Below are 12787 nucleotides of genomic sequence, written 5' to 3'. Positions count from 1 at the left end.
TTTTGTTGATTTATTACAATTATTGTATAGCCTTCAAAATTCTCTTCAAAGTTTCGCAACTTTTTATCACAAATTAAAGAAATGATTGAAATGAATTAACTTGAATTTCATAATCTATTTATTAACAAATATTATCTTCAATAAGCACAATTATAGCGAAATGTTAAATATTCCTAGGGGACAACATAATCATTTCCCTAAAAGTCTATTAATTAGTTTAATTACAAACCTAAGCCAAGTGCCTATTATCTCGCTGAAATCTTCAAGTTAGCTCGACAAACTCCCATTAAATTCCCAAATCAGAAATGCCAATTAATTGATTAAACTTTGCTTGACCGCTGACATAAGCGACCCTCGCTGTTAGGGCTTACCCCCTTCCCACCACTTGGTCTTGTGCTCCCTTCAACCAAAGTGTCCTGCGGCACTAGCAGAACTGTCACAGCGTTAATTGAGTTTGACACTAATGAGCGTGCAATCGTTGCATAATTGATTTATAAATGCACCAGTCTCCTTTCCATATTCTCTACTGTCCACACCACGCCCCCTTTATTTGCGCAATTGAGTTGCGCACTTGAGTTTATAACGCTGTTGCAAATTCAACGCTAATTGGGTCAGGCAAACAATGTCCGGGGGCCCAGCGTCAAGTTTAAAATGCATCACAATTATTTGAAGGCTGAGCCCGGACATAATTCAAGTAGTTTTTCATTCCAAATTTGCACCGATGAGGCAAAGAGAGGGCGACGGAGAAGGGGATGAGGATTGTTCTATATGCGCATAAGCCGCATAAAAATCGCTTGAAATGTTTGCGGGCGAAATGCTAGCGTAGACAACATCATTATTATGTTTAATAATGATTATCATCAGTTGAATTGTTTGTGGGTGGATGGCATGCCACAAGCGCTAATTCCACACAAATTGTAATTAATTTGAATTAATTATGTTCTACTTTTCACATGCCAAAACCAAACAGAAGCTGGAAGGCAACAACACAGATAAACACACACACACACACATGTGGGCGTGGCAACTGAGACATATTTTTTGTTTTAAGCTCTCTCACACACACAAACACACTCACACACATCCACTGCCACAAATCCACCGCAAAACGGAAGGATAAAGCGTTGCCTTGGGCTCGTTTGGCTCCGCTGCCAAAGCTAGCAAAGTTTTCCACTGTTTGTCCTTTTTCATTGCCTACTTTTCTGTGCGGAAACCAGAGCAAAATTAAGGAATGTCTTTAAAAGCAGCTCACTCGAGTATCAGCTTCAGCTATGCATTTTGAAATACAAACAACAGCAACTTTTTTCGTAGCTTTATTAAGAACTTGGAAATGTCCCAGAAAGCAACTTCTTCTTTGAAAAAGGAAGGATTCAAAAATAATAAAAATCTATAAAACATTTAAAACATATATTCAAAGTCGGCTTAAAGAAATACTTCAAAAAGTAGGTTTTGGCTCTGACGTCTAGCTAATAGCAATACTAAATTAAACATATTTTCATTTTGATAAAGCAAACAAAATTCGCTCAATTTACAAATATATAATTTTGGTATTGTACCATCAAATTACACTTTCCGCTTGCTTATCTTTCCAATTGCTGCACGACCAAATTCAACAGAATGCATATACTTGTAATTACACCAGCTGGCAAGACAGTTAAGGTCGATATCGCCGATGAGCCCTATCCTGAGGACATGCACAAGGATCATATAATACCTCACGATGAAGTAAAGCTGCTTGATGAATTTCCATCGACATCGGCACAGGCAGCTTCTCTTCTTTCTACTTACAAGCACTTGGACAAGCAACCAAAATTTACGGATAACACAAATATACATTTTGCCAGCGATTCTGAGAAAGTGTAATGTCGGTAAGTATATAAGTTGATAGTTTCATTGATTGTATTTTTTAATATATTTATTATTAAGCGCTAGTCTAAGATGTTTTCCTTGTGCTTGTCGTTAAGAGCGGAAAACACAAACAGAGCTTGAAGACAACTGATTAACGGGAAAAATATGTGCAACAGCTGCAAAGTAAATCAATGTAATTATTATTAAATGAAATTATTAAGAAACTTCAAAACAAAAACATTTGCATTTACTTTTGTATTGAATATATTTCTAGTTTTCAAAAATATACGTTTTTTGCAGATTTTAATTCAATTGAAACTGCTTTTACTATCAGTTTTCTAATGTATGCTTTTTTTGGCACGTCTGCTCTAATCTCTTCAAACAAGTAGACGAAACTTAAGTATTTAAGCGACACGTGCTAAGCAAATTAATATGACTGCGGTTGATGTTGTGGCTGAAGTGTAGACATCACACACACACACACACACACACACATGCACACACTCAAATCCACTGAGACACTGAATGAATGACATTGTCTGGCACGAGTGGAAATGTTGACAGCAAAAATTTAACGCTTCAAATGCAAAACATTCAAATATTTTGACATTCAAAGCACAAAAAGAGAAAAGAAAGCACGCACATACAAAACACACGCACACACACATGCGAACACAACACAAACACACACTCACACACACACACACACATACTCACGAAAGCAGGGCTTTTGTCTTTGCGTAGCAAATTTTCCATGAAAATTGCATGAATTGCAGATTTTTATACGCACGAAATACGACTGAAGTCAACTTGAGTCGAGTCGAGTTGAGTTGAGTTGTTGTTATTGTTTTTGGTCTAGTTGTTGGTGTTGCGTGTACTTCACTCATTTTATGGCTGCGCCTGTGGCACTTGCTGTGAAATATATAGAACAAAACAACAGCAAAGTAAGCACAAAAAACAAAAACAAAAGCAAAAACGTATAAAAAGTGCCTTGCAGAGTAATAGATATTTTGGCTTCAACAGGGGCAAACAGGCGATTCAAACAATGACTTAATATGCTACCGCTGCAACATTAATGCACATGTTGCAATATGGCGTATGCGCGATATGCCAAGCCGCACAGCATGCAACAAAAAATAAAACAGCGAAACCACTCAATTGGCGAGCACGGGGCGTATGATTTATGTGCCTTATATTTAAATAGCAGCCAAAAAGTATGCAACAATCATCTGCCAACAATCTGACACTTGTGGCACATGCGCCAAATGCCAATTTGTTAGCTGCCACAACTAGAATTGCATAGCTAATGCAATATTCTACACACACACACAAATTACTTAGATGTGCTTTGGGGCAGCAGAAGTAATTCATCAGCTTGTAAATCTCGCAGTGAAAACTCATTGAACAAAACTGCACAGAACTTTACTCGGTATAAGTTTGACTACATTTGGTTAAGATAAGATAATAAGATTGCAAGTTTTGTGATGTTGAATTCAATTAGCCTAATAGAAAAACTAAAACCAGCTCTGATATACAAGAGATCTTAAGATCTTTTGCACGTCTTTATAAATGTTGTCAAGAAAATAGAAACAAATATTTATATTAAAACTTTTTTGTAAATTAAAAAATTAAGCTCGATAAAAGTGTTCTAAGCTGACTACTTTTCTAACTTTCAACACGTTTCTGTGTCGAACAACACCCAAAGGAGGCATTTATTATGCTAAAGTGCCATAAAGAAAAACTAACCAAAATTCAGCGAACAACTGAATTTAAATCATCAATTCTTAATGTTCTTGCCTAAGTGCATAAATCAAGAGTGACAACAAGCTGCTTGCCGCTTGCCACCTGGCAACGTGGCGGGACCTGCCGCACTGACCGGAAACCTTTAGCCATCTGTTTTTTGGTCGTGTGACATTTGTGTCTTTTGTTTTTAATGTCTAAAATGTAATGTACTGCCAGCAAAAGCAGCAGCGTGACGAAGGACAACTGAATTGTAGAAGAACTTTACCTTCAGATTTGTGTTTGTCTAAGACCAATAAGCATTCCAGTTAAGCAGTTGTCTTTGCGATTTGGCTTGGCCAAGATTTATGCGCTGCGAACGCTTGATAAATGACTGAGCAAATTTGTAAGTGGCTTTTACTTAAGAGTCAAGCAGCGCTCTCTCTCTCTCTCTCTCTCTTTATCTATATATCTCTCTTAGCGTTTGCTGGGCCATAAATTCGCAGTTGGCTGCATGTCTAAATTAGAATGAAGGTAATTGTTGATATTCTGAGTCTAGTTTCTTGCTTAAATATGCTGCTGCAAATTAAAGTGAATGACATAACTAAACAACTTAATTAGGTCACATTTTGTAAGCTTTCAAACCATTAAGAAACAATGGTGGAATTTTAATTGATTTACATAATATATGTAGAGTTTGATAATTAGAGTATGTACTTCAGTTATTAAATCTTACTGACAATTTAAGTTTCCTTCAATTGTATCGATTTTTTTGTAAATTATTCAGATGTGGGTAGGTTAATTGTGCTAAGATATATTATCTTTGACATGCCAAAGATAGCCGTTTTCTTTTTTGGTTTTATTATTAATTCTGTCTCTAGATCAGTTTATTCAACTCTCTTTGCACACGCCAATCAAGAGCAGACTTTTAAGTCGTAGACATGTCTAATTAAAAAGAACACCTGACTATAATTTATATTATTCTTTTTCTTTGTCAACCGATAAGACTCTCTCTACTACGATATGTGTATGTACTTCGTGTATGTCATTTATGAGGTAAGTGCAAATACCAAATTTTAAATTGCATTCAAAATTTTACAGAACTCAACCACACTCAATGTGTTTAGAGTAAAAGTAATCATGTGAGTATTTGAATTTATAATTGGATGCATATTCGACGGTACCTGTTTATCGGTAATTTATGGTTGTGAGTCAAATCAAAGTGGTTAAAACCAGTGTTCAAAATGCAATTTGCTTTTTGGGCGCATTGAAACGAAATTGACCGCAACAGAATTATTTCAAATGAGTCACGAAGAGTTTTGCTTTGGTTTCAGGTAAAACAGTTCAATTAGAAAAATAATATAAAAAAAAAACACACACATAATGTACAATAATGTGTCATAAATAAACAAAGAAGAAACATTTATTTTCAACAGTAATTCTTTTATTTAACTGAATGCTGTGATAGATTACGTAAATGTTGTTACCTTTTTTTGTTCACAATTATAAATTGTTTTATGCCGTAATTAATTTTTAAAAATACTGAAAGGTTAATCTGTGTATTTTGTTTTCCTTTTTTGTGGCATATTTTTTGTTGACTTTTTTCATCGAACAACTAATCATAAATAACTGGAAAGTAGTTAAAACAGAAGGCTTTAGCAATCATATTGGACAAGTTCCATATGCAGTTTAGTAAAATCATAAGCTAATTAGCGATGGATAAAACAATAATCACTTTTTGCTTTTAGGCCGTTTGACTTTAAGAGCTCATTAAATAATGCGTTTAATGCATCAATTGATTTTGACATCAGTTTTCTGAACAGCAATTTCCGCTTGAATATATTCATTATTTATCAGTCAAAAAGCAGCCTTGCAAATTGATTATTAAAGATGCCAATATGAATAGATATAAATTAAATGAAACAGAATGCTTTCGTAGAAAGATCTTGACAAGGACAAACAAGTTTTTAAATATGTCATGTCATCAATTTATATGTCTAAATAATATTTAACAGATCTTACCCTTCAAATTTAAACAGCTCTTAAGGAGTCAAACAAATGATGTAATTCATAATCGCAAATAATACTTTTAAATGCAATATGTGTAGTTCTAGCTCTTATAATATCTGGTATCCGTATATTCATACAAACTGAGAGAGAGAAAGACATGGCTTGATCGATTTTCCATTCATTATAATCATGATTATAACTAGTTTACGAGGTTAAATAGCTGTGTAACTTAATTATACTAGCCTTAGGTCAGAGATATCAAGTGAATCACAACAAATAAAATATATGAATGCTACATGATAAATGCATTTTTTTAGCGTATTATTAATTAGATATGAATTCACCTCTGGGCACGTCTTCACTATTTCCCAATAAATACGTAAATTATTTGGGAATATTTTTTTAGCTATTCCATTTTTGAATTATACCTGACTTACCTTAGGTCAGCTGCGAACAATTTGAACCGATACACGTCGTCACCGTCGTCAGCGTCACCGTCGTCGTCGGAGGCGCACGTCGACGAGACAGAAATGCTACCGCTCCGCTCAGTGATCGCTTGGCGTTCGTCGTGTGTAGTTCGGTTCGAATCAAGTTAAAACCCTTAACGTGTTTCTTCAATTTTCAATTTTTATTGAGCTGCAAAGAATAAAACAAAAACAACCATAAGCATTGGCAACGCGAATACACGAAAATTACTTAATTATATTTAATTATGCTGACGGTCGCGTATAATAAATATAATTGAAGAGCTACAAATATGATAAACTGCCTTGGCCTATGATTAAGCCAAGTTTGAGCCCTAATTGGAAACGAACAAGTTAACGAGACTCCACAATTCATAGCCAAACTGGCGGATTAAAAAGAGTAAATTTTCATATTTTTTAACGCATTTTAAATAAATAGACTGAGTCAGTTAGCAACAGTTGGTGTCAGTGTGGCCTAATCACAAAGCAAATGTTAATAAAAACACAAGCATAGACGTGTGGTAAACAAAACAGAAAAACGCTCAACTGGTTTCCAGAACCCTCTTAAAATCCAGCTTGTCATGAATAAAAAAATAATACTCATAATAAAGCTGAACAAATTTGTATAAACAACAATGTAGGTCAAGGTTCGGAAAAGCCATCTGTCTGGCTTTATAAAGAACAAAAAACTTATCTCCCACTATCTTTGCAATTACTGTTATATTATTTTTATATCCATGTCTGAGCTGACTGATACGTAATTGGGCTGTTAATTTTATTTCCTTATGCTCAGTTAGCCATATCTGGCGTTATCTGGCCCACTCTGGCCTTATCTGCTGTCACAAATGGTTAGCATAGTCCACTACAATAATAACATATTTATGATTGCTCAAACGTGTCAGAATCTAATTAAACTGATCGCACCGCTATAATAGCAACAAAGAAATGCTACAATATTTTATATTTTTCATGCCCGCTCCATATAGAGAATAATAGAAATGTATTTTAAAACAAGTAGAGTAAGCTAGATTTCGACCAGTAAATCACACGTTTCAGGTAGTGCTGACATTTCGCACCGAGGGCAACGGCTTCGGCTCTGTTTGCTTCCTTCACTTTCCATTAACTACGAGAACAACAAAACAAAATAACAGCAACAGCAACAGCGTTGCGCATGCGCAAATGCAATACTGAAGCAATAACAACAAATACAACAACAAAAGAAGCACAATGACAACGAGCTAACAATTAACAATCCAAAATTGCGAAAGGCTAAAACCAAGTTTACATACTCTTTCTTAAGACTGATGAGTATTTATATTGATATGAAAAAGTTATTATTTGGATATTGAGATAAGTAGGTAGATGTTTATAACTTAATTTACTGCTTTTTCTTTTTTTTATGCTTTTTTAATATTAATAATGTATATCAACTATATACCTATTACGATAGAGTCGAATGAACTTGGTTATCTTATCTGCTTCCGTCTTATACATCAATTCTCAAGAAAACAAAATTCAGAAATGACAGCTATCTGCAGACCATTAGGTGTAATAAACGAGTTTTTATGAGCAGAACACTCTTTGTAGCAAAGCAACAAAACAACAACCAATATAAGTGATATTTCTTCTTAATTTTGCTGAAAAAACCCCATTAATTATAATAAACAATGAAAACCGGTATTAAGCATAACTGCCGAAAGCTTCGATTTTTCGTTCTTTAAGATCTTATTTGTTATTAAAAAAAGAAGACTGTAAATTGATTTGAGTACACATAAAAGTGATTGCTGACTCGTAATCAGGAAATAATATTTTTGCTAACAGAAATACCAATATGCAAAATAATACTTGTAATTTAAAAGATAATATTTCACTCTTCATAACAAATTATTCACCATTTGCTATTACAACAATAAGTAGTAAATTATTTAACAACCGAATCGAATTCACAAAATGCTCGAAGCTGCTCTTCGAAAACAAACAAAAGAGAAAAGTAAACAAAAGTCAAATTGAAAACGCAAGGCGCGAAAATACAAATGCCTCGCAGCATTGTCTAGAAACTTGTTTGGGCCCTAAAAACCTGTTGCTCTTTTGGCCAAAACTACGAATTGCTATTGTATTTGTTGCCTGCAGTTTTTACTGAATGAATGAATACCACAAATTGTTATATAATTGTTGCTTGAGTCAGTGGGTCACTGACTTTATTGTTTTTGTATTCAAAACCGGTATTGCACTTGTAGTTGGTAGCGATTTTAATTAGTATTGAACCACAAAACTTGACCACAAAACATAACCTTGAGATGCGTGTTGCATTTTGATTGATTTGACAGCTGCAAACTGCCGCAATGGAACAGCAAACTAACAACATGAACAATAACAATGACAATAACAATGGTTACCTCAATCCCGCCTATGTCGGCTCCACAATCTCCGTACCGGGGCAATATAAGACGCAAGGTGAAGGTGCTACGCCTACAGCCACACCCACTCCCAAGCCAATTTCAAATGGTCTAAAAAGCAGCGAGGCCCAAGAGGATTTGGAACAGGGCGAGAAGCGAGCTGCCTGGAATAATGACATTGAATTTCTCATGTCCTGCATTGCTTTGAGCGTGGGCCTGGGCAACGTTTGGCGGTTTCCCTTCATTGCCTTGGAGAATGGCGGTGGCGCCTTTCTGATACCCTATCTTATCGTACTGGTGTTGGTGGGCAAACCTGTGTACTATCTGGAAATGTTGCTGGGACAGTTCTCCAGTCGTGGCAGCGTCAAGGTCTATGATTTTTCCCCCATTATGAGAGGTGAGTGACCGAGCTTAATTTGATTTAAATACAAGCATTAAATATAATTCACAATAGTAAAAAAAAAAAAACCAAAAGCTATTCAAAAAATACAATTATTTAATTACGAGATGATTCAAATTACATTCATCTTCCTACTAATTATTTTAGTTTGCCAAATTTCTCTAATTTCTGAAAGTTTTTCGATACAATAAATAAAAAATTATTAAAAGAAAATAGGTTTTTTGCTGCCTCCAGGTCAGGTTTTTTTTTTAAGACTTTAAAAAACAAAAATTATTTAATTACGAGATCATTCAAATTAAATTTAAGTTCCTAATTATCTTAGTATGCCAAAATAGGCAAATTTATTTATCGATATGTTTGTTGTATTTTTTCTTATATATTTTATATGCAAAGATATTTATATATGATAATTGTATTCGAAATATATTTAAGTATATAGGAAAGCACTTGATCTGGAGCCAGCAAAAATCAATTTTTTATTATAAAAAAACGAGGTCAGCAACAAAAAAATAATTATAATAAAAATTGCAATACAATGTTTTAATAAACAAATTCCAGTTTCAATATCCGGTTGCTTGAAATGAAAGTGAACAATTCATATATATTCATTTAAATAATCATTCGTACTTTGCTCTCTCTCGTTTTTATTTTTGTTGGACCATATAGGTATTGGCTATGGTCAAGTGCTGGCCACGGGGATTGTTACAACATTTTATGCCACCTTAATGGCGCTCACGCTGCGCTATTTTGTTGAATCATTTTATTCCACACTGCCCTGGAGCTACTGTCGCGAGGAGTGGGGCAGCAGTTGTTTGGATTCGGCACCGCAGCATGAGGACGACACCACGGTGAGTGGCAATCATTCAACGATACGCACCACCTCAGCGGAGTTTTACTTCAAGTAAGTAAATCAGCTTCGTGATAAAGGGCTATCAATAAGTCCCCTCCTCATCATCTCTCTTCCTCCAGTAAAATAGTGTTGCACGAGAAGGAGAGTATTGATGATGGCATTGGCTATCCCAGCTGGAGTTTGGCTTTGACTTTGGCCGCCGCCTGGATCATTATAGCCAGCATTATGTTCCGTGGCGTCAAGAGCTCTGGCAGAGCCTCCTACTTCTTGGCGATATTTCCCTATGTGGTAATGTTGATACTCCTCGTCCGCGCGTTGACGCTGCCTGGCGCCCTGGATGGCGTCGTGTATTTTTTGAAGCCACAGTGGCACAAACTGATCGAGCCGCAGGTTTGGTATGCTGCAGTTACTCAGGTCTTCTTCTCGCTGGCCATTTGCTTTGGCAACATTGTCATGTACTCTTCGTACAATCGTTTTGGCCACAATATATACAGGTAAGTAAATAGGGCTTAATGTGTCTCCTTAATTCCAGTTTCCTAATTTATTTATTATTTTATTCATTATGCTTTATTTTTTCTGTTGATTTTACTATTATTTACTGTTTATTACTTATCATATATTATTTATTATTTTATATTTATTATTATTGTTTTTTTTTATTCTATACAATACAGAGATGCGAATATTATTACCACCTTGGACACATTCACATCACTGCTCTCTGGCATCATTATCTTTGGCATCTTGGGCAATCTGGCGTATGAGAATAATACCACAGATATATCGAGTGTAGTCAATGGTGGACCCGGCTTGGCTTTCATCTCGTATCCCGATGCTATATCAAAGTTTAAGTTGCTGCCACAGGTCTTCTCGGTTCTCTTCTTTCTGATGCTCTTTGTGCTGGGCATTGGCAGCAATGTGGGCATGGTCTCCTGCCTGACCACCGTGCTCAAGGATCAGTTCACAAAGCTTAAACAATGGCAGATTGTGTTGCCCATCTCGATTGTGGGCTATCTCTTGGGTCTGATGTATATAACACCTGGTGGTCAATTTTTGTTGAATCTGTTGGATTTCTATGGCGCCACTTTTGTTGCATTAGTTTTGGCCATCTTTGAACTGTTGGCCATTGGCTGGGTGTATGGTGTTAAGCGCGTCTGTCGTGATGTGGAATTCATGCTGGGCATCAAAACTTCCAAGTATTATCGTATCTGTTGGGCGGTCATAACACCGCTCCTCATGACCAGCATATTGATCTACATGCTGGCACTTTATGAGCCCTTAAAGTACAAGGACTACACATATCTGCCAGGCATTTATGGTAAGCTGAATACAGCTCTTAGTATAATCGTAGTGTCCATTAATTCAATTTCGTTTCATTTACAGTCTTTGGCTGGTGTCTGAGCGCCTTTGGTGTCGGTCAGCTAATCTTCTGGGCAATACCAGCCGTGAGGCGGCAACCCGTCGACCTTAGTCTTTGGCAACGCATACGTAAAGCCTTTGAGCCGCTACCCGATTGGGGACCCAGCGATCCCAAAACCCTGGAGCGCTATCAACTCTTCATGGAGCAAGCGAATACGGAGACAATGTTCCAACGCAACGGTATCTGCCACAAAATATATGACAATATCTTTGGTTAACGATATAAACGAAAAAAGCTGTAGATATGAATGCTGGCGAGCTACCAGCTTAATATGTGTTCAAAAAGCTAACGGCTACTAATATGTGCTGTTGTACAACACAACCCTTTTATATAATAAAAAAATCCACGGCTAAAGTGCCAAATGTAGTTGCTGCGCCAGTTAGCCTAAAGCAACGAGCCCCCGTTTAACAATCCAGCTAGCGATGTGCTGCAAGTCGGCTATCCAAGATGGAGTTAGAATAGAGTAGCATATAATACAAGCAATACTTGACGAATTTACGTTCTTTACATTCTTATTTAAAAATAAATTATTATAATTACATATTTATATATATAATTATTTATGCAAGTACGTTTTATCTTTTATAAACTGTTAAATCGAATATATGCTATTAATTCTCAACATGCTTAACCAGTCCTGTTGACTATCGTAACATTCATATTGGCTCACGCGCTCATCTCTAGCTCAAGCAGAGTAAACAGGCCCAACTATAAAAGACAAGACAATTGTAGCCAGCGGCGCTTTACGCACAACCCACACCCATATCTCCCTCATCCCCCACACACCCCCACACATGCACTGATTATGCCATAAAGGGTAAAAAGTTCTGATTTTATGATTGAAGCAAAAAGTTGCAAGTAGAAAACTGTCGCGAGCATGCATCAGTGAGTGTTTGTGTGTCCGTGTGTGCCTGTGTGTGTGCTGTAAAACACTTCCACTTCCGTTTCCGTGTAACAGCAGGCGCAAAGTATTCAAGTAATTTGTAAGTAAAAAGAAAGTCCTCTGTGCCTGCTGTGCAGATAAGCACAAATGACGCTTTGTTGTTTTGTTTGCTGTTCCGCTGCCAGCGAAATGACAAACGAGCCGCATATAAGCATCACATACAAAAAATAAATAAAACCTAAAAGAAACATAACAAAATAATATATAGAAGACTAATAAATCACGCGGATTGCAGACTACAACACGCATCGGCAAATCTGCTTTCATTAGCCCCAATATATCGAGGCAGGTTGTCAAGCCCGACAACAAGACAAACAGGTGAATCTGGCTCTGAAGCACTGTCGACAATCGTTTATTTTTTCTGATTTTCTGTTTTTGGTACAACCTGCAATCATTAGTCATGCATGGGAAAAGAGTGTCATGAAGTTTACATAATGTATGCTAAAGGCGGTGAAGGACAACTATATTTATTTATTTATACTTTGAAGTAAAAATGTGCAAAATGTATGAGAGGCAGAAAAAAGCAGACAGCTGAGTCAATTTAGGAATGTCCTTCTATCTTTATATTGATCAAGTGTAAAAATTTCTTTAAGACAACTACTCATTAATTCTCAGAGACTATAGGATTTCGATTTGTACCTTATTTCTAGTAAGAAATAACTTTTTACACCCATAAATGTGTTTAAAGCCCTACTCAGCCTGTTTTAAATTCCCCCTTAATGCAATCCTTTAAAATC

At 36.1% G+C, this 12787-nt stretch overlaps 2 protein-coding genes across 2 annotated transcripts in view; one reads left to right on the top strand and one right to left on the bottom strand.

Moving 5' to 3' along the window:
• The window catches only part of LOC6569077, a 46952-nt gene that overhangs the window by 24494 nt on the left and 9671 nt on the right, over positions 1-12787 (bottom strand). Inside the window, exon 2 of the mRNA XM_032741111.2 lies at positions 6015-6213. The gene's annotated coding sequence lies outside the window, so the exon portion shown is untranslated. The remainder of the gene's footprint in view (positions 1-6014; positions 6214-12787) is intronic.
• Positions 6193-11648, top strand: LOC6569078 (sodium-dependent nutrient amino acid transporter 1). The gene is made up of 6 exons (XM_001995016.3): positions 6193-6441; positions 8369-8834; positions 9504-9738; positions 9807-10181; positions 10362-11005; positions 11071-11648. Exons 2-6 carry the CDS (start codon positions 8384-8386, stop codon positions 11322-11324), a joined length of 1959 nt encoding a protein of 652 aa, XP_001995052.1. The 5' UTR covers positions 6193-6441; positions 8369-8383; the 3' UTR covers positions 11325-11648.

Source organism: Drosophila grimshawi, unplaced genomic scaffold (genome assembly GCF_018153295.1).
Source record: "Drosophila grimshawi isolate 15287-2541.00 unplaced genomic scaffold, ASM1815329v1 contig_1367, whole genome shotgun sequence".
Taxonomy (NCBI): Eukaryota; Metazoa; Arthropoda; class Insecta; order Diptera; family Drosophilidae; genus Drosophila; species Drosophila grimshawi.
Note: the sequence above shows the minus strand (reverse complement) of the source record. Positions and strands in the feature narration are given on the sequence as shown.